Source organism: Triticum dicoccoides, chromosome 3B, assembly GCF_002162155.2.
Source record: "Triticum dicoccoides isolate Atlit2015 ecotype Zavitan chromosome 3B, WEW_v2.0, whole genome shotgun sequence".
Classification (NCBI taxonomy): domain Eukaryota; kingdom Viridiplantae; phylum Streptophyta; class Magnoliopsida; order Poales; family Poaceae; genus Triticum; species Triticum dicoccoides.
The window spans coordinates 563,044,523-563,065,794 of NC_041385.1; the positions used below are offsets into that span (position 1 = coordinate 563,044,523).

At 48.5% G+C, this 21,272-nt stretch overlaps 3 protein-coding genes across 3 annotated transcripts; 1 reads left to right on the plus strand and 2 right to left on the minus strand.

Moving 5' to 3' along the window:
* The first annotated feature begins 5,197 nt into the window (after nucleotides 1-5,197).
* Nucleotides 5,198-9,048, plus strand: LOC119279656 (probable indole-3-acetic acid-amido synthetase GH3.2). The gene is made up of 4 exons (XM_037560830.1): nucleotides 5,198-5,335; nucleotides 5,394-5,899; nucleotides 6,053-6,154; nucleotides 7,378-9,048. Exons 1-4 carry the CDS (start codon nucleotides 5,198-5,200, stop codon nucleotides 8,753-8,755), a joined length of 2,124 nt encoding a protein of 707 aa, XP_037416727.1. The 3' UTR covers nucleotides 8,756-9,048.
* Nucleotides 9,049-9,987: 939 nt separating this feature from the next.
* Nucleotides 9,988-14,393, minus strand: LOC119277094 (formamidase-like). The gene is made up of 7 exons (XM_037558315.1): nucleotides 14,060-14,393; nucleotides 13,713-13,950; nucleotides 13,453-13,643; nucleotides 12,221-12,456; nucleotides 11,350-11,593; nucleotides 11,151-11,258; nucleotides 9,988-10,274 (listed from the first exon to the last, which is right to left on the minus strand). The coding sequence occupies exons 1-7, from the start codon at nucleotides 14,276-14,278 to the stop codon at nucleotides 10,209-10,211; spliced, it is 1,302 nt and encodes a 433-aa protein (XP_037414212.1). The 5' UTR covers nucleotides 14,279-14,393; the 3' UTR covers nucleotides 9,988-10,208.
* A 3,349-nt stretch (nucleotides 14,394-17,742) lies between these two features.
* Nucleotides 17,743-19,764, minus strand: LOC119277093 (pentatricopeptide repeat-containing protein At5g56310-like). The gene has a single exon (XM_037558314.1). The coding sequence runs from the start codon at nucleotides 19,699-19,701 to the stop codon at nucleotides 18,241-18,243; it is 1,461 nt and encodes a 486-aa protein (XP_037414211.1). The 5' UTR covers nucleotides 19,702-19,764; the 3' UTR covers nucleotides 17,743-18,240.
* Nucleotides 19,765-21,272: the final 1,508 nt, after the last annotated feature.

Sequence of the window (21,272 nt, forward strand, 5' to 3'; positions counted from 1 at the left end):
TATATCATCACATCTTGACCATATCACATCACAACATGCCCTGCAAAAACAAGTTTGACATCCTCTACTTTGTTGTTGCAAGTTTTACGTGGCTGCTATGGGCTTAGCAAGAACCGTTCTTACCTACACATCAAAACCACAGCGATTTTTCGTCAAGTGTGTTGTTTAACCTTCAGCAAGGACCGGGCGTAGCCACACTCGATTCAACTAAAGTTGGAGAAACAGACACTCACTAGCCACCTGTGTGCGAAGCACGTCGGTAGAACCAGTCTCGCGTAAGCATACGCGTAATGTCGGTATGAGCCGCTTCATCCAAAAATACCGTCGAATCAAAGTCTGACATGCTGGTAAGCAGTATGACTATTATCGCCCACAACTCTTTGTGTTCTACTCGTGCATATAACATCTACGCATAGACCTGGCTCGGATGCCACTGTTGGGGAACGCAGTAATTTCAAAAAAAATCCTACGATCACGCAAGATCTATCTAGGTGATGCACAACAACGGGGGGAGAGTGTGTCCACGTACCCTCATAGACAAGAAAGGGGAAGCATTATGTAACGCGGTTGATGTAGTCAAACGTCTTCATGATTCAACCGATCAAGTACCGAACGCATGGCACCTCCGCGATCTGCACACGTTCAGCTCGGTGACGTCCCTCGAACTCTAGATCCAACTGCCAAGGGAGAGTTCCGTCAGCATGACGGCGTGGTGATGGTGATGATGAAGCTACCGGCGCAGGGCTTCGCCTAAGTACTATGATGGTATGATCGAGGTGTGCAACTATGGAGGGGGCACCGCACAAGGTTAAGAGAAACTTGAGTGTTCTAGGGTGACCCCCTGCCCCCGTATACAAAGGAGGGAGGGGAGGCTGGCCGGCCCTAGGGGCACGCCCAAGGAGAGGGAGTCCTACTAGGACTACTAGTCCTAGTAGGATTCCTCGACAAGAAAGAGATGGGGAAGGAAGGAGAGGGGGCACCGCACACGGCTAAAAGATCAACTTGTGTGTCCATGGGGTGCCCCCTGGCCACGTATATAAAGGAGGAAGGGAGAGAGGAGGCCGTCTAGGTTGGGCGCGCCAGGGGGAGTCCTACTTGGACTCCTAGTCCAAGTAGGATTCGGCCCCCCTTTTTCCTTTCTTCCACCGGAGGGAAAGAGAAGGGAGAGAGAGGGAGAAGGAAAGAGGGGGGCCGGCCCCCTCCCCTAGTCCAATTCGGTTTGGGCAAGGGGAGGGCGCGCCCCTCCCTTGTGGCCTCTCTCCTCTCCTCCAATAAGGCCCAATAGGCCCATTACTTCTCCCGGGGGGTTCCGGTAACCTCCCGATACTCCGGAAAAATGCCCGAATCACTCGGAACCATTATGATGTCCAAATGCAACCTTCCAATATATGAATCTTTATGTCTCGACCATTTAGAGACTCCTCGTCATGTCTGTGATCTCATCCGGGACTCCGAACAAACTTCGATCATCAAATCACATAACTCATAACATAAATCGTCATCGAATGTTAAGCGTGCGGACCCTACGGGTTCGAGAACTATGTAGACATGACCGAGACACATCTCCGGTTAATAACCAATAGCAGAACCTGGATGCTCATGTTGGTTCCTACATATTCTACGAAGATCTTTATCGGTCAACCCGCATAACAACATACGTTGTTCACTTTGTCATCGGTATGTTACTTGCCCAAGATTCGATCGTCGGTATCATCATACCTAGTTCAATCTCATTACTGGAAAGTCTCTTTACTCGTTCCGTAATGCTTCATTCTGCAACTAACTCATTAGTCACATTGCTTGCAAGGCTTATAGTGATGAACATTACCGAGAGGGCCTAGAGATACCTCTCCGAAACACGAAGTGACAAATCCTAATCTCGATCTATGCCAACCTAACAAACACCTTCGGAGACACCTGTAGAGCATCTTATAATCACCCATTTACGTTGTGACGTTTGATAGCACACAAGGTGTTCCTCCGGTATTCGGGAGTTGCATAATCTCATAGTCTGGCGAACATGTATAAGTCATGAAGAAAGCAGTAGCAATGAAACTGTAACAATCATCATGCTAAGCTAATGGATGGGTCATGTCCATCACATCATTCTCCTAATGATGTGATCCCGTTATCAAATGACAACACATGTCTATGGTTAGGAAACATAACCATCTTTGATTAACGAGCTAGTCAAGTAGAGGCATACTAGGGACAATATGTTTTGTCTATGTATTCACACATGTACTAAGTTTCCGGTTAGTACAATTCTAGCATGAATAATAAACATTTATCATGAAATAAGGAAATAAATAATAACTTTATTATTGCCTCTAGGGCATATTTCCTTCAAGTTGGATATTCTCCGCAGCTTCAAGTGACCTGAGAATTTACGGATAATTGTCTTGAAATATATTAAAAATATTGGCGAAATACTTACTAGGAGGGGGCCACCAGAGAGCGACGAGCTTAGGGAGCGCCCCCCCCCCCCTCCCAAGGGCGCGTCCTGTGAGCTCGTGGCCCCACCAACAGGCCTTCGGGGCCCATGTTCTCCTATATGATGTTATTTGCTCTAGAAAAAATCAGGAGAAGACTATCGGGACGAAGCGCCGCCGTCTCGAGATGGAACCTAGGCAGGAGCACTTTTGCTCTCCAACGGAGCGATTCCGTTGGAAACTTCCCTCCAGAAGGGGGTAAATCGAAGTCATCGACATCACCAACGATTCTCTCATTGTGGGAGGACCAATCTTCATCAACATCTTCACCAGCACCATCTCATCTCAAACCCTAGTTCATCTCTTGTATTCAATCTTTGTCCCAAAATCTCAGATTGGTACATGTGGGCTGCTAGTAGTGTTGATTAGATCTCGTAGTTGATGCTAGTTGGTTTATTTGGTGGAAGTATATGTTTAGATCCTTAAGCATATTCAGTACCCCTCTGATCTTGAACTTGAATATGATTTGTGAGTAGTTACTTTTGTTCTTGAGGACATGGGAGAAGTTTTGTTATAAGTAATCATGTGAAGTTGGTATTTGTTTGATATTTTATGATATGTGTATTGTTGCTTCCTTTAGTAGTGTCATGTGAACGTCAATTACATGACACTTCACCATACTTGGGACTAAGGAAAGACACTGCGGAGTAATAAGTAGATGATGGGTTGCGAGAGTGACAGAAGTTTAAACCTTAGTTTATGCTTTATTCCACAAGGGGCTGATTTGAATCCATATGTTTCATGCTATGGTCATATTTATCTTAATTCTTCTTTCATAGTTACGGATGCTTGCGAGAGGGGGTAATCATAAGAGGGTTGTTTATTCAAGTAAGAACCACACCCTAGCACCAGTCCACCCACATATCAAATTATCAAAGTAGCGAACGCAAATCAACTAAATATGATGAATGTGAATAGAAAAGAATTCTCATGTTCCTCGAGAACCCTTTGCTTATTATAAGAGAACGTTCCGACTTGTCCTTTGCTATAAAAAGGAATGGGCCATCTTGCTGCATCTTTGCTACTATTATTACTTGTTGCATGTTACGAATCCTTACAAAACTATCTATGGCCGCTACTTTTAGTGCTTGCGGAAAATACCTTGCAGAAAACCACTTGTCATTTCCTTCTACTCCTCGTTGTGGTCGACACTCTTACTTATCGAAAGGACTATGATTGATCCCCTATACTTTTGGGCCATCAGTCTCATGTGTCCACTTATTTCCGTTCGTCCCACTCCATTATCCTTCTTCTCTCCCTCGGGGGGCTACTCTAGTACCCAGACAACAAGGTTCTTCGCATTCATCAATGCAGTCTTCCGTCCACCTCTGTCTAATTATGCACCACTTACTGAATCCAAATATGCACAACGTGCAACCTCCTTTAATTATGCAGCAAGACGTTTAATTGTGCACCACTTAATTACCACATGGACGGCATATTCAATTCTTCCTTTAACGAGACTCATTCTCTTCTTCTCACGTCATTATCCTCATCCTCCGCTTATTGATTCCCAAGCCGACTTATTGAATTGATTGATGATAGGCAACTCCAAGACGTATATAAATTGATGGTTTTTGTTCTAAGGGGTGAGGTGATACTATTTTTAGTGATAACAAGAAGAGACGACTTATTGAGTTGGAGGGTTTTTTCAGACCCAACGCGGCAAGCATTATGTAATTGCAGTCGACCTACTCGGAGCGTAGTTTACAAAGAAGATGCTAATTTATTTATTTTCCTGCACCCCAATTGAAGGAAAAAATGTGAAGTGGGCCCCTTGACCCACGTCATGTAAAAAATAATTTTATATGATGAACACACTAAAACTTCAGAGAAATGCATCTTGTTTTATTTGTATAAAATAGCATAGATAGATATATCCCTAAATAAGGTATGTGTGGCACGAACACATGGTCACTCCGAATGTTTTTTATGGCAAGTTTAGTGACGCAAGGATAGCAACTTTAGTTGACAAGCATGGCAACTTTCTTTTCCGATGGCAAGTTACATTTTTTTTTAGTTTGTTTTTTCTTTTCGGATGGCAACTTTAGTTGTAAAAAATGTCATGGTCGGATTGCTTCGTGCCACTCGTGTGACACTTATCACTTGGGTATAAATATAGGTATAGATACCCGTAAATAAAAAGATATAAATATAGATAGAGGCATAGGTATAAATGTAGATATAGATATATATAGAGAAGGGGTAGATATCAGCACGGTACGGAGTCAATCTAAGAAGTGTGGCGCCACGTCCTCATCAAGACTGAAAAGTCTAGGAACAGATTTCCTCTCTAGCAAAGAAAGAAAGAAAGACAGAAAATATGCGAAACGCAAGAGATAGATTAAGATGCTGGAAATTATCAAAATAAAAAGATTAAGATGCTGGAAATGGCTGGATCGGGCCACCCAAAGACAAGAAAGCGCCCGTCTCTCCTTTCGGTCTCTGCCCACCCCAATTCGCTCAACTCGTTCTCATCGGATCGGTCCATGGCGCGTCGACACCTATGCCCAGGCAGCAAAACCCCTGCCGCATTTTTCTATCCTATCGCCGCGTTAGTTTAATCGGAACGGTCGGGTAAATGCATGAGCCAGCCATTAATCCAAAGGTAATCCAAAGTTAGCGAGGCCGGGGCGACAAGCGGAACCATCCAAGCCAAGTTCAGCCAGGCTTTGGTGTCTTCCAGCGCCGAGTCGTCAGTGGCAATGGCCCTGCCGGTCTCGCCGGCCGCGAGTCGCGTCGGGGGCCCCGCCGCCGTCCGACGTGGCCGACCGCGCGGCCCCACGTGCCCCCGCCGGGCTCGGCCAGGGACCTCCGCGTGGGCCACGCCTGCCTCCCGCGACGTCTGCATGGCTTCATCCCCTTCTCCGGCGCGCTGGCTCCCTATATAAACCCATCCAGCCTCCCGTAACCAACCGCCTCCTTACACACACTCCGCAAACCAAACCTTCCAGCCAGAGCAACAAGCCGGCAAGAAACACCCATCGACCCGCCCAGCAACAACACAGCTCGGGCGACTCCCTTCCTTGCTCGCTAGCTTTGCGCGCCATGGCTCCGGCGACGGCGGACGCGGCGGGGGTTGGGGCGGGGCCGGCGGTGGGGAGGGTGAAGACGGCGCTCGGGGTGGCGGCGTGCGAGCGGGACGCGGAGAAGCTGGAGCTGATCGAGCAGCTGACCAAGGGGTTCGACGACGAGCAGCAGAGGGTGCTGGCGGCGATCCTGGCGCGGAACAACGGCGCCGAGTACCTCCGCCGGCACGGCATGGAGGGCTGCACCGACCGCGACGCCTTCAAGGCCCGCGTCCCCGTGGTGACCTACGAGGACCTCCGCCCGGAGATCGAGCGCATCGCCAACGGCGACCGCTCCAACATCATCTCCTCCCACCCCATCTCCGAGTTCTTGACCAGGCCAGTACCATGCACCTCTCCCTCCCTGCCCTTTGCGTGCTCTAGCCAGCCAGCCAGCACCGAGTACTCATTTAATTTTTCCTTGCTGAGTGAATGAGTAGGCTAGCTGTTTCATAGTGGCCGGTAAATTGACGTTTTACTTAACTAATGCAGCTCGGGGACGTCAGCCGGGGAGAGGAAGCTAATGCCGACCATCGAGGATGAGCTGGACAGGAGGCAGATGCTCTACAGCCTCCTCATGCCCGTCATGAACCTGTGCGTGCTAGCTCTCTTCTTACTGTCATCTTCTACTTACTTATTTCTCCTTTAATTTGTTTTCTTCCTCACCATAATTTGGTTGATTGCACCGACGACTGGATTTAATGCCCGTTCGATCGACTGCTCGATCGATCTGCATCCAAATTAAGACTTATTAGAGATGCTAACCAAATCCTACTGTATTATCTTAATTATCACATCACCTAATAAGTCTGTATATACGGCTGGGCTGGGCTGGGGTTCAGTTAAGCGCTAGCTACATACGTATGTCTCTTGCTAGGCTTGGCAATCAATCATGAAATAGTCTGTTACACATGCTAAAAATAACGGAACAGACATGCATGATGGAGCTAGCAGTCATGCGTTTGTGGCCTCCTTCCTGACCTCAGCTGGGCTTGGCTAGGAAATGCGGCAACTGCCTGCTGGGTCGAGGTCGCTCGCTAACTAATCATTCATCCACACCGGGCCTAAAATAATGTGTTTGTATCTTAGACGCCAGTGATGCCTTGGGCGATCCCTCTCCCTCTCTCTACTTTTTAGGCGCCAAGATTCCTCCCCCTAGCCTATTTGTAAACCTCTAACGGCCGGGCCGGCTAGCTTCCTAGAATAACATTGTGGCGTTTCAAAGTCTATCGCATGATGCCTACGTGCGCACGTAACCGGCCGGGACGTTGGAGTGACAAGGCGACAAGTGCAATATCTTCCATGTCCCGCCAGAATAAGCCACTGCAGCACATTCGGAGAGAGGAGAGGACCCAACCAACTTGCATATATACATAAACACATAGAGATTGAGAGGTATGCGCGCAGACTGCATGCGCAAAAACAAATCCGTTTGCTTCCGTCTGCACCGCTCCAACATTGTTGTGTATATATATATCCACGGCGAAAAGAACGGTGCAACAACTACGCACTGTATGTAGTATTGATCAGTTGGTCAAATGCTCGATTTCTTCATATATATATACGGGTCGTGTTAACATCGATCGATCGTTATGCCGATGTATATATGAATATGAGGATCCTTTCCGGATCAATGATTAGCACTTGCTAGCTAGGTAGCTAGCTAGGCGTGCATCAAATTCAAATTGGGGTAGTATAAAACACTTTCTAGCTAGATCAAAAAATTTGGGGTAAACTTAATGCAAAAAAAAAAACATGATGGAGGAAGCATGGCATGCATGAGTGACTGATTGGATGAGAACGTGGCATGCATGCAGGTTCGTCCCGGGGCTGGACAAGGGCAAGGGGCTCTACTTCCTCTTCATCAAGTCGGAGACCAAGACGCCCGGCGGGCTGCCGGCGAGGCCAGTGCTGACCAGCTACTACAAGAGCGACCACTTCAAGTACCGCCCGTTCGACGCGTACCAGGTGTACACCAGCCCCACGCCGGCCATCCTCTGCACCGACTCCTTCCAGTCCATGTACTCGCAGATGCTGTGCGGCCTGCTGGTGCGCACCGAGGTGCTCCGCGTCGGCGCCGTCTTCGCGTCCGGCTTGCTCCGTGCCATCCGCTTCCTGCAGCTCCACTGGAAGGAGCTGGCCCGCGACATCGAGACCGGCACGCTCAGCGCCAAGGTGGTGGAGCCGTCCATCCGCGCCGCCGTGGCCGAGGTCCTCGAGCCCAACCCGGACCTCGCGGCGTTCGTGGCGGCGGAGTGCGCCAAGGACAACTGGGAGGGGATCATCACCAGGATGTGGCCCAACACCAAGTACCTGGACGTGATCGTGACGGGGGCCATGGCGCAGTACATCCCCACGCTCAAGTTCTACAGCGGCGGGCTCCCAATGGCGTGCACCATGTACGCCTCCTCGGAGTGCTACTTCGGGCTGAACCTCCGCCCGATGTGCGACCCGTCGGAGGTCTCCTACACGATCATGCCCAACATGGGGTACTTCGAGCTGATGCCGCACGACCCGGAGGCGCCGGCGGTGTCCATGGACGACCCGCCGCCGCGCCTCGTGGACCTCGCCGACGCGGAGGTCGGCAAGGAGTACGAGCTGGTGATCACGACGTACGCCGGGCTGTGCCGGTACCGCGTGGGCGACATCCTGCAGGTGACCGGGTTCCACAACGCGGCGCCGCAGTTCAGGTTCGTGCGGCGCAAGAACGTGCTCCTCAGCATCGACTCGGACAAGACGGACGAGGCGGAGCTGCAGGCGGCGGTGGAGCGCGCGGCGAGGCTGCTGGCGCCCTACGGGGCCAGCATCGTGGAGTACACGAGCGAGGCGGACGCGACGACCATCCCGGGGCACTACGTGGTGTACTGGGAGCTGATGCTCAAGGACTGCCGCGAGGGGCTGTGGCCGGAGGCGGCGGTGTTCGAGCGGTGCTGCCTGGAGATGGAGGAGGCGCTCAACTCGGTATACCGGCAGGGGCGGAACGGCGACGCCATCGGGCCGCTGGAGATCAGGGTGGTGCGGGGTGGCACCTTCGAGGAGGTGATGGACTACGCCATCTCCCGGGGCGCCTCCATCAACCAGTACAAGGCGCCACGGTGCGTCTCCTTCGGCCCCATCATCGAGCTGCTCAACTCCAGGGTGCTCTCCAAGCACTTCAGCCCCGCCTGCCCCAAGTACGGACCGCCCAAGAAGTGACCACCAGCTGCTGGTTGGACTCGATCCAATCGGTCGACGGATTATGGCGTCGATCGATCCGTCCGTCCGTCCGTCCATGCCATTCAGCTAGCATACATACACTACTTTGCTGCTGCTACTAGTCGATGTGTCTACTAAAATAATGTGTTGTACGAACCTGTTTGTTGTGTCCTGTGTGACAATTCCTAGCTACTTTTAATTGCTGTTGGCTGGCTCGTCGTCCAGTACTTATTAGATTGTGCTAGTAGTTACTAATGCAACTATCTGTCGTGTCATTTCTTATGTGGAGTCAAGTCAAGTGGCGTGTGTTTGTAATGCTAAGTGGGAAACGTCATTCTTGGCCGAATGCATAATAGACCGGCCTTGTCGGGTATCCATCCATCTCACCTTTCTTTGTTGACGTACCTACATTACATAACTAGGTACTCCCTCCCTTCCTAAATATAAGTTTTTCTAGAGATTTTACTACGAACTATATACGAAGCAAAATGAGTGAACCTGGACTCTAAAGTACGTCTATATACATCCATATGTAGTTCGCATTAAAATCTCTAGAAAGACTTACATTTAGGAACGGAGGGAGTATATGTTTTCTTCTCTCTGGTTCTATTAGAGGGAGCGACAGTGTTCATCTCCAGCGGAGCATCGTCATACTACATATATACCCCTCAACAATATTCAGTTACTCCTCTTCTTTCAGGCATCACAATGATTACATTACATGCATGTCTGTCTGTTGTTGACTCAATTAATTGTACTATGGTACTATGTTAATGTTACATTACTCCTTTTTACTATATTTTTACAAAATGATTCCTCTGGTTAAAAGAAAGAAGGATAGGGTCACTAATCTAGTACTGAGTGGCTCTACATACGTACATCTCGCCCCTAACTTCAGACAGAACTTCTAACTCCTTGTGGTTGCTCTCAATTCTGAAATAATGAAACTCTAAACTTGTCTCAACCTACTATAAGTTGCATACAGATACAGAAAACAAATAAGAGAGTGGGACACCGAAACCGTGATTGTAATGTGACTTCTCATATATTGACCGAGATATTTTTTTTTCCCATGTACACTTGCCATTTTTCACATCTGAAGTTGAGAACGCATTTCCTAATTAAGGTCTAGAAGAGCAGCAATTTATTGGGAGAGTGGCATAATTTCAATTTCAATAGTAATAACAGGTAAAATGTCTCCATGACCTACATAACAAAACTATGCAGCAATATAGAGAATATGCATATAGGTGCCTTCATATACGTCGATTGTCTGATATATAAATTATCAAGTATCGAGAAACAAGAAACCCCATATTACAACAACACGTCCACATTCGTGTTGCACAAACATAGATGGTTGTGGAATACTAAAGATGATTATTTAGATTTATTGTTAGATATTCTAAACATGATATTGGTCCTGTGTTACAGGAAGGTGTCTACTGCACCTTCATCTCAGAACATCCGGAAGTCTTCTCAATTTCGGTCCATGCCCCAGGCGTTTTGGCTTTATATCCTATAAATAATTGAAATGTCATGCACTGGAGTTCAAAATTAAAATACTCATAATATTCAAAATGCCTAAGAATGAAGGGGATACTCTCAAGAGTCATAATCTGCCCATTATAACTAGAAGCCCCTTTAAAATAACTGAATAAGGGTGGACCAGATTGTGTGCAAACTATAGAAGGTTTTTTTTTTTGCGGGAAACAATAGAAAGGTTAGCTACAATTTACCAAGAAAATAACCAGAAACTGGCAAATATTAATCACAAGTAGACAAAGTCGATATGTCCACGATGAAAATTCAATTTGTCTGTGTGCATTACTTTGCCCTTACTTCTCTGAGTTCTTCATGCAAACCTCTGGAAGTAGTATATACATACAGATATAATGATCTACCTCTACTTGACCTTAACTGTGACTGTTTGATCTAATCCAGATTGGTTTATAAGAAATAACTTCATGATGCAAACCATCAAACAAGTGCAACCAAGCTAACTCAGACAATTTAAGCAAGTGGAGAAAGAAACATGGATAGTCTATATACCTATATACTACCACTACATCTGCCTATTACTGATTAGACTCGCATTTTCAGGGAGTAACTGGGCACATATTTACAGTGCTTTTGGTTTAAACCTAGCAGTATCGATATTGATCTGATGTGATACATAAAACGTACACACATATCTCTGCTAGTTGTCAATGGGAACCACTTTTCGGTTTCTAAGCAAATGTCTTAAGCTAGATACAAGATCAAGACCAAAGGCATGAATCACAACCTTGTCGCTTTGTTCTTATTAAGAACATGAAAAAATGCACAGCAATAAATAAAATGCACATCATTTGAAATGTCCACAAAACAGTTTGTTGGGGCTATTGCAGGATACCTGGTCGAATATTGCTGTAGGGATCGCAAGTGTCGCCACTGCATTAGGGGCGTCTACTATTCCAGATATCCTACCCTCACATGGACAGCATGACAGTAAAAGATAGACCTGCATATAACCCAACATTAATACTGTATCTTTTTAAGATAATGTTCTTCTAACATGATACTTGCAGGATGACAGTAAACCTACTGCCTACCTGCTCCTTGGAGTACCCAAATCTGGAAAGATACTCAATGGCATTGAGAACTGCACGCTTGTATGCAACTGATGCATCAAGGAAATGCTGTTTCCCCGACTCATCTACACTGATGCCCTCAAAGACTAACCATTCTGAGAAACGTGGCTCCACTGGACCTATCTCAAAGATAGGATTCACATGAAGTGCTGTTGGACCAACAGGAGTCAAGTATTCCTTCATCCCACCTCTTATGATTTCACACCTGCACAAATGTGATGGTGAAATTAGTGGAATTTCAGAAGCATGGCACGAGAAGTAAATCACATGGACAGATTTTGTTATCTAACCAGCAAATTCAGCAACTCCTACAAAATTGTTGAACTGAGAGTTGCAATTTATTAGGTGTGATATGAGTTGCCAGTGTGGTTAGAAATAAGCTATGCACTAGCGGAGGAGTCTGATCCCACGAGTAATGCACTATGCCACAGAAGCATCAGCCTAAAACCATGAAGACGCGACACATTAAACCAGTGTAGTGAGCTATTGTAGGCCTTGTGGCATAGCGTAATACAGCTTGATCCAATGAATACATCTTCTATGCTCCTATCTCCATCTGTTTCTCTCTGCCCATCTGAATCTGACAAGTTTCAAGCAACCAGCTATGGAGATGCTTCCTTGTAATGTGTCAGCCTAGTTTCTTGATAAAGAATGGTGAAACCTAATGATGGGAAGTTCTCTCACATAATGGATCTGGGCTGTTGTGACTGGTTTCTTTTGGTCGACTCTTGGAGTAAGAGGTCCAGTAAACAACCATGAGATACCAGATGAATTTGAAAGCTAATAAATGTAACAAGTATTGAAAAGTGTAGACAAGGACAAAGGCAATTACTTTAGCTCAAGGAATCCACTCATTTCTATTGCTCCGCAAAATGACACTTCACCATCACCTTGGGAAAAGTGCATATCGCCAGTACTCAGATTTGCTCCGTCAACAAATACTGGTAGATAAACTTTGGAACCTCTGCTTAGATTCTTTATGTCACAATTCCCCCCATTCTCTCTTCCAGGAATAGTTCTTGCTGCTTCATTTGCAATTTTTTGCCATTCAGCAGTCCCTTCTTGAATCTGCAAACATTGTATGCATTGTCAACATACCTATATTTAGCCATATACATTTAAACAAAGTATCGATGAACATAGGACTTGAGATTTCAGATTGCTAGTTTTACGAACCTGACAAGTGAATCTGATTTTTTTCCTGGCTGGCAATTTATATTTTGGGAGTATAATATGCTCAGTCTACCTATGTGGTGGCGATATTCTTGGTGAGATCGTTCCTATATACACTCCTGCTGTATGGAAGCTTACAGTACCTACATGAATCAACATTTCCTTCTGGCTCATGGTTAACGACATGCGTCAGGTCAATGACATCAATTATGAACTTTTTCCGACTTGTTCTTTGACTGTGTGGTTGTTAGCCAGACCTGGCCTGCCACCTATTTAATGTTTATTAGAGATTGTCTCATGTAACTTGGCTGTATTGTGAAGTTTATGGAAGCTAAGGAATGATATGTGTTTCCAGGGGTGCTGAGGAGCATGCTGCATCGACAAACTCGATGCAGTGAAGGAAACTTCTATGCAACGATACACAATCTCAGCTGATAGAGCACTGCATTTTGCTGCTGAAGAAGTGAGGTGAACAAATGAGGATCGCCTGGAGGGATCGAATGGCGTGCTAATGATGATTCAGATTCCAGGTGATAAAGTTGACTGTTTTGACCTACGCGCTGTGGTCATCTCTGTTCACCGTCCGACAAAAACGTTTATGAGTATAAAACACTATGTTATTTTCCAAGTGGTGTCTGTACACCTTAAACTTCAATGAAGCGCAGATAAATGTGTCTGTCCCTGAGGTCCTTCACATTGTAAAATTAATGCCGATTTCATTATGCAAGGAAGGAGGAAGGCCCCTGTTTTTTAACACAGATAGCTTATATCTCCTAGATTAATATCTGCCTGTAAAACAGTTGTACTGGAATTCTGAGCCACATAAGAAGATTAACTACTAATTATAAGTACTGCAGTTAAAGGAACCATTCATGAGGCAGCACATCGTACCTTTCCAAGTAAGCAGTTATCAGAGGTTGGTAAGTTAGCAAGGGGTCTCTGATGTAGAACTTCGCACAGTTTCAGAGACTCGTGACCTGTCTCAATCAATTTTCTTTCCCTTTCGTTCCATATATTAAGAAGCTCAACTGATGGTGCAGTTCCCACTATACCAGGATGAGTTAATCCCGGAAACCGAACACCTGGTATGCAGAAATGGGACTACTGAACGATCTAAAGCTGAAACGCTTCATTCACACAAGAACTTTTACCTGGTATCTGAGGGGAGTATGCATAAATTCCTTCAAAATACCAAATGGCTTTTCTTGCACTTGGAAAGTGGTCGGTTAAGAACCCGCCTCCATTCTCCCTTTCGAATATTCCGGTATAACCCCACTCGTCACCAGGGAGCGGACCGAGGTTGCAGATCTCTACCGCAAGAAGATCACCAGGTGAAGCTGGAACCCCTTCAGCATCAACTATTCTAAGGGGGCCACTGAGATAATGAGTCTGTAGAAAACCCATATTCAGTTTGGCACAAGACTTGCTTTTGATGAGAAATACTACAATGAAGCGCACATCAAACAACATCTCTTCCATAAAAAAATTGCATACTTACAATTTTGAGGTCCAGAAATTTGATATCATCTGCAGAGTCATCATCTCTAACCCGTCCTCCAGTCCAATCGACCATCTCAACACGGAATAATTCCCCTTCAGTTACATCAGCAACAGGAGGGATATCCGGATGCCAGCGGTTATGGAGACGAACCTTCTGCTCCCATGGCTTCTTCTTCACATCTATGGGCACCACAAGTCTGGGAGTCAGGGGAGCCATGTTTTGTTATGTACCTTCAGAGCTTCATCCTTTTGTAAGCTCTGTGCAGCTTTATACTGGCAACATATCTACTTTTATGAGTCACACTGGAGTCTGGAGCCAAACGAGCAAAGACAGAAAAATCCAGGGAAGACAATATTTTAGATATGCATCCACTTCGAAAGCACACTGAAACATGGTGGTGTTTCCAAGGATTGGATACATCTTTTACCTAGCAATAATAGAGTGCTCAGAAGTGATTGATAACCCATAACTGGGTCACCATCAAGTAACAGTTTTCCTGCTGGTCCCTCAAATTTCTATAGGCCACTCAGAGCTAAGAAAATGAGATATTTTCTTGTCCAAAGCGGTACCAACCAACTTGTGTTGTCGTATTCATTTGTATTTTTCACAGGCTGCGTCATGGATGACTTATGCTACTGAGGATGCACATAGTTAGCTTTTATGGCAGTATTAAAATATTAACTCAAGATGCTCTTAATTAGGTATATATTAATTGTGTCTCCTTCTGCACCAAATCTAGTTTACTAGTACTCCTTCAGTTCAGAATAAATGACATTTCGGAAATCCACATGGTCTTCAAGATGTAACTTTGACCACTAATTTCCACAATATGTATAAAACCAAGAAAATAATAACAATTTGGAAACCTTTTTTAAGACAAATATGTAGATACGATTTTTCAGGTTTTCAGTCTAAACATTTAAAATGGTATTGTGTTATGGCCGGTTTAGCTAGGCCCACCGGGCATCTTAGCCCACAAGTTATCTTAGGTTAATTCTTATGCAAGTTATCTTAGGTTAATTCTTATGCAAGTTATCTAGGTTATAAATATAGGCTGTAAGACTCTTTTTGGAATTAAGCAATAAGAATATTATCTCTATTGCCCGGCTCCCAGAGGAGCCGGAACCCTAGCCGCCCTCTGCCCTTGCGCCGCTGCCGCCACCCTCCTCTCTCGCGACGGCGCCCAACCGCCGGCGCGGCCACTCATCGCCTCGCCCAGCCCCCTCCTTCCCTTACTGCTTACGTCCCAGGCCTGGTAGGGTACAAGTTCCAGGTACCCGGGTTTCGACCATGTCCTCGCCGCCACCAAACCCGCTGCCACCACCAGCACCGCCGCCGCTGCCTGCCAACGCCCCCTGCCTCTTGCGCTGCCGCCGCCATCTTCCTCTTCCGCGACGGCACCCAACCGCCGGCGCGGCCGCTCATCGCCACGCCCAGCTCCCTCCTTCCCCTACTGCCTACGGCCAAGACCGTCCCGCAGCAGTTTACGCTGGAGGCCATGGCCGGCGTGCTCAACGACCTAGTCGTCGCGGTCCAGGGCATCCGCCTCTACTTGGCTAGCCCGTACGGGCCGCCCCCGCCGCTCCACCCGGCCGTGCCCGCGAGACAGCCGGCACTGCCATGGTACTCCGTTCCCGCGGCCATCACCGGGGGATACCCGGCGCTCCCATCACCGACGGCTTCGACGCCACCTTGGCCCCAGTGGCCGACGCCGGCACTCGCGGCGCCACCCGCCGCCCAGGGCCCGCAGTGGTCGGCCTGGACCGCGCCGTTCCCCGCCGCGTCGTCCCTCCTGGCGGCCACCGTGCAGGTGCCACCACCGCCCCCGCCCAACCTTAGCCTGGGCCAGTCCGCGCCGAGCGGACTCCCGATCCAGGAGGTCCGTTTTCCGTCGTCACCGTCTCCGCTTCCAGGCTGGCTCCACGGGACGTCCCCTCCGCCGGCTTACACGGAGGCCCGGCCGCCGTCGGGTTCCCAGTTGCAGCCCGAGGCGTCGGGCGCCACAGGAAACTACACCGGCCTTCCCACCATGGACCGAGCACCGTCATCAGCCCTCCGCACCGCCGAGGCAGTGGGCCATGGCGCGCCACACCAGCAGCCGCCCCGGTTCGCGAAGATCGACTTCGCCACTTACGACGGTTCGGACGACCCGCTTAACTGGCTCAACCAGTGTGACCAGTTCTTCCGCGGACAGCGCACGCCCGCGTCGGAGCGCACTTGGGTGGCTTCCTACCATCTCCGCGGGGCCGCCCAGACATGGTACTACGCCCTCGAGCAGGATGAGGACTGCATGCCCCCGTGGGATCGTTTCCGCGAGCTCTGCCTCCTCCGCTTTGGGCCCCCGGTTCGCGGGAGCCGCCTGGCGGAGCTCGGCCGCCTTCCCTTCACCTCCACGGTGCAGGACTACGCCGACCGTTTCCAGGCCCTGGCATGCCATGCGTCGGGTGTGACGGTGCAGCAGCGGGCCGACCTCTTTGTCGGTGGCCTTCCGGATCACATCCTCGTGGACGTGGAGCTTCGGGGACCCCAGGATCTCCAGTCGGCCATGTATTACGCCCGCGCGTTCGAGCGCCGCGCAGTGGCCATCCAGCAGGAATCACCATTCCGGACCGCTAGGTCGCGACCCAGGCCGGATTCCGCGCAAGGTCGGACTGCGCAAGCTTCTGCGGCACCCCTCGCCGCAACCGCGGGACGCCCGTTCCGCCGGCTCACCCCAGCCGAGCTCCTCGAACGTCGCCGCCAAGGGTTGTGCTTCAACTACGACGAGCCCTACACGCCCGGCCATGCCTGCCCGCGACTCTTCTACCTGGAGGTTGCAGACTACATTCCGGAGAACGCCGTCGCTGCTGACCTGGCCGCCCCAGCTGTCGAGAAGGTGTTGGACGCTGGCTGATCGCCTCGAGGAGTTCCGCAAGCGCTTCCCCACCTTACAACTCGAGGACGAGCTGTTTGTGCAGGCGGGGAGAAGTGTTATGGCCGGTTTAGCTAGGCCCACCGGGCATCTTAGCCCACAAGTTATCTTAGGTTAATTCTTATGCAAGTTATCTTAGGTTAATTCTTATGCAAGTTATCTAGGTTATAAATATAGGCTGTAAGACTCTTTTTGGAATTAAGCAATAAGAATATTATCTCTATTGCCCGGCTCCCAGAGGAGCCGGAACCCTAGCCGCCCTCTGCCCTTGCGCCGCTGCCGCCACCATCCTCTCCCGCGACGGCGCCCAACCGCCGGCGCGGCCGCTCATCGCCTCGCCCAGCCCCCTCCTTCCCTTACTGCTTACGTCCCAGGCCTGGTAGGGTACAAGTTCCTACCATATTGCCAGTCAAATTTTTATTAGTTTGACTGAAGAAATAGTCAATTAGAAATGCATTTGTTGAAAAAAGCAAAACTCTATAACTAATAATGGCATTAAGTTACAACAATGCTCATTTTTGTTAAGAGTGGCGAACAGCCTTGTAAACCTCAATATTACAAGAGCCAAGGATGCAAATGTATTATTTTTACAACAAAAGTCCATTGCACAATTCAGATCGACAGTTCAAAGTTCGTGCTCCTTCTTTTTTCGTGCAAGGGCCATAGCCTGCAGGCAGAGGCGAAGCCAATGTATAGGCTGTGTAGTCAAATGACTACACGGCTTTGTGGAAAAAGTATCATATATAAGCACAAATCATGCAAAAAATAATACAAAATTTGTAGAAATACATATATCTTGACCACACAAGATTGACTTGACTACACATGATTAAAATCCTGGCACCGCCACTGCCTGCAGGAGGTGTGTTTCCGAGAAAACTCAGAACTAAAGGATTTGTGAAATAAGAGTTAAAGGCTTATCTTCTTTCCCTGAATATTAGCATTTCTTTATTACGGATGACTATATGCACACTATCAGCAGTAACTAACAATGTTGTAGCTTAACAAACCTTTTCACATCAAACCAAGCATGTGTGCCCCAAGCAATTCTAGTCTCACTGGCACCAATTCAACAATGATTTAGGAGACCCAGCCGCATGTTTCTCAAATTCCTGCTCCCAAATCGATGTCCATGGTCTCAAGTTCTCGTCCTCGCAACTTGGAGTGATAAGCAAGTTCTTGCTTCTCTAAATGTGCATCAATCCACCCTCCAATGTTCCTCATGAAACACATATAATTCATCAGTAATACGTTTCTTTGGCCTGTGTTACCGCACAAAAGATCCTTGGATCGGAAACATTGGCTTCGTGCTGCCAGATTTCGGTAACAACAGCCTGTCTCCTAACATCCTTAGGCTCCAGCCTGCATCCTTCCTCAATCCTTTCTTCTTCATCCACTGCAAGATCTCCTCAGCCTCCTGCCACCTCCCTGTCTCAGCATATAAATTTGCTAACAGCACATAATGTGAAGCATTATCAGGCTCTAACTCCACCAACCTTGTCATCACATGCTCACTCAATCGTGAGTCACCATGAGCCTTGCAACCCCGCAACAGTAAGCCCCAGATGACTGCATTTGGCTGTGACATTGTCTCAACAACACTAACAGCATCATCCAGGTGTCCAGAGCGACTAAGAAGATCAACCAAGCACCCGAAGTGCTTGATTCCAGGTTGAAACCCATACTTTCCTTGTATGATCAAATTAAATATTTTCCTCCCAATGTCAACAAACCCGGCATGGGCACATGCACAAAGAACAGAAATGAGCGTCACTGCATCTGGCCGGACACCATCAGCCTCCATCCTATAGAACCACTGAAGTGCCATTGTGCCATCCTGTGCAAGAGCAAGCGCTCCAATGATAGAGTTCCAGGTATATACATTCCTCTCGGCCATTTCCGAGAATACACGAACCCCGTCGACCACATGTCCACACTTCCCATACATATCAACGAGTGCAGTGCCTAATATAACGTCCAGCTCCCATCCCTGCTTCTGCACGTACTCATGGATCCAAGTGCCAGTGTCGATGGCACCATGAGCCGCACATGCGCCAAGCGCGGCGACCATGGTGACACGGTTGGGGGCAACAGAAGCAGACAGCATCCGCCGGAATGTGGCCAGGGCGTTGAAGCTGCGGCCGCGATTCTTGTATGAGGTGATCATGGTGGTCCACGCGACAACGTCCGGGTGGGCCATTTCGTCGAACAGCTGCTCGGCATGGGCCGGGCATGGGTCGCAGGCGGCGTAACGCGCGAGAAGGGCGTTGCGGACGTGGAGGTCGCGTGAGAAGCCGGACTTGGCCACCTGAGAATGCACGGCCCTCAGGTCGCTGAGGGAGGAAAGGGAGGTGAGAAGAAGCGGGAAGGTGTAGCGGTTGGGGCGGCCGCCGAGGCAGAGGAAGCGGCGGAAGAGCGGGAGCGGGGAGCAGTCGGGCGCAGGGTGGAGGGAGCGGAGGATGGAGTTGAACAGGAAGACGTGGGGGCGGGAGAGGGAGACGAAGAGGGAGAGCGCGGGGGCGAGGTGGCGGAGGCGGCCGCAGGCGAGGAAGAAGGCGGAGACGACGGTGGTGGAGCGTAGGAGGGCGGGTTCGCGGAGGATGGCGCCGCGGAGGGGCGCGAGCGCGGTGGAGGAGGTGCAGGTGTTGATCGCGTGCAGCGTGCGCGTGACGGCGGGAGCCGGCGGCGCGGAGGACGGGCGGAGCGGCGGCGGCAGGCGGGCGGTCATAACGGCGGGGTGCGCGGTGGTTTTTCCGCCTCGCACGTCCGAACTGAAATCCCGGCCATTGGGGTCAAACCTGGTCAGACAGGGGACATCCTATACCGCGACCTGCGCGCTGGGAAAAGAAAAGAAAGAGAGCAACCAGTTAACGTGCGAAATCCTCAAAAAAAAAAAAACGTGCGAGAGCCTTCTAACGATCAGCGCGCCCACCTGTCGCGTTCCGGACGCTCTTTTCAGATTTTTTTTTTATTTTTTCAGCGTTTTCGGCTTTTTAAATGGTTCTTTTCTGACTTTTTTTTGTTTTGGTTTTTCACCGGTCTTCCTTAGCTTTTCAATAAAAAAATCAAAAAAAATGGCGTAAAAAAACGTGTTTTTCTACTTTCGTAAGAGGCACGGTTTGCTTTCGCGAGAGTCACGGCCGTGCCTCTCGGAAACGAAAAAAACACGTTATTTGTTATTTTTTTTAGGGAGTCACGGTTTTGCTTTCGCGAGAGGCACAGTTGTGCTTTAGCGAGAGTCACAGCCGTGTATCCTGGAAATAGAAAAAAAAACATGTTTTCTGTTTTTCTCCTTTCGCGAGAGTCATGGTTTTGCTTCCGCGAGTGGCACGGTTGTGCTTTCGCGAGAGTCACGGTCGTGCCTCCCGGAAACGGAAAAAACATATTTTTTATTTTATGTTTCTTTCGCGAGAGTTACGGTTTTACTTCCGCGAGAAGCACGGTTGTGTTTTAGCGAGAGGCACGGCCGTGCCTCTCGAAAATTGATTATGTTTTCCTTTTCTTTCGCGAGAATCACGGTTTTGCTTTCGCGAGAGGCACGGTTGTGTTTTCGCGAGAGTCGCGGTCGTGCCTCCTCGAAAACGAAAAAAACGTGTATTTTCCTTCCACAAGAATCACAGTTTTGCTTCCATGAGAGGCATGATTGTGATTTCGTGAGAGGCACGGACGTGCCTCTTTCTGAAAGGGAAAAAATCATGCTCTCTGTTCAGTTTTTTCGTCCGATTTTTTTGTGAAAAAAATTTGTCAAAACTTATCAACATGGGATCTAACTTTGAAGATCTCGACGCGAAGAATCCAATGGTGAAAGCGGTTCGATATTTGGACACACGGTTTAAGAGATAAAACGTTTTGAATAAACGGATCTACGAAAAAAGGGAAAACTCTCAGGTTGCGACAAGTGGCCCACGAGTACTCCTCAACTAGTGATTTTGAAAGAAGGCATCACGCACTCCCTCGCTCCCCACGCACAGTCTTGGGGCGGCCCAGGTGCGGGGCGGGGCTCCCCTGTTTTTTATTTTTGTTTCTTTCGCGAGAGAAAAAAAATAGAAAACATGTTTTTTTTCGTTTCCGAGAGGCACGGCCATGACTCTCGCAAAAGCACAATCCCGTGCCTTTTGGAAACGGAAAAAACACGTTATCTGTTTTTTCCTTTCGCGAGAGTCACTGTTTTGCTTTCGCGAGCGGCAAAGTTGTGCTTTAGCGAGAGTCACGGCCGTGTCTCTCGGAAACGGAAAAAAAATGTGTTTTCTATTTATTATTTCTTTCGCGAGTCACGGTTTTGCTTCTGTGAGAGTCATG

What these genes read in the sequence shown, in the direction of transcription:
- LOC119279656 (XM_037560830.1), top strand. Translation starts at nt 5,198, where the DNA reads ATGGCCCTGCCGGTCTCGCCGGCCGCGAGTCGCGTCGGGGGCCCCGCC. An exon ending in ATCTCCGAGTTCTTGACCAG is followed by an intron (nt 5,900 to 6,052) that starts GCCAGTACCATG and finishes TAACTAATGCAG; the next exon opens with CTCGGGGACGTCAGCCGGGG. An exon ending in CTCATGCCCGTCATGAACCT is followed by an intron (nt 6,155 to 7,377) that starts GTGCGTGCTAGC and finishes GCATGCATGCAG; the next exon opens with GTTCGTCCCGGGGCTGGACA.
- LOC119277094 (XM_037558315.1), bottom strand. Translation starts at nt 14,278, where the DNA reads ATGGCTCCCCTGACTCCCAGACTTGTGGTGCCCATAGATGTGAAGAAG. An exon ending in ATAACTGCTTACTTGGAAAG is followed by an intron (nt 12,457 to 13,452) that starts GTACGATGTGCT and finishes CAATGTTTGCAG; the next exon opens with ATTCAAGAAGGGACTGCTGA. An exon ending in TTGGGTACTCCAAGGAGCAG is followed by an intron (nt 11,259 to 11,349) that starts GTAGGCAGTAGG and finishes GGTTATATGCAG; the next exon opens with GTCTATCTTTTACTGTCATG.
- LOC119277093 (XM_037558314.1), bottom strand. Translation starts at nt 19,701, where the DNA reads ATGACCGCCCGCCTGCCGCCGCCGCTCCGCCCGTCCTCCGCGCCGCCG.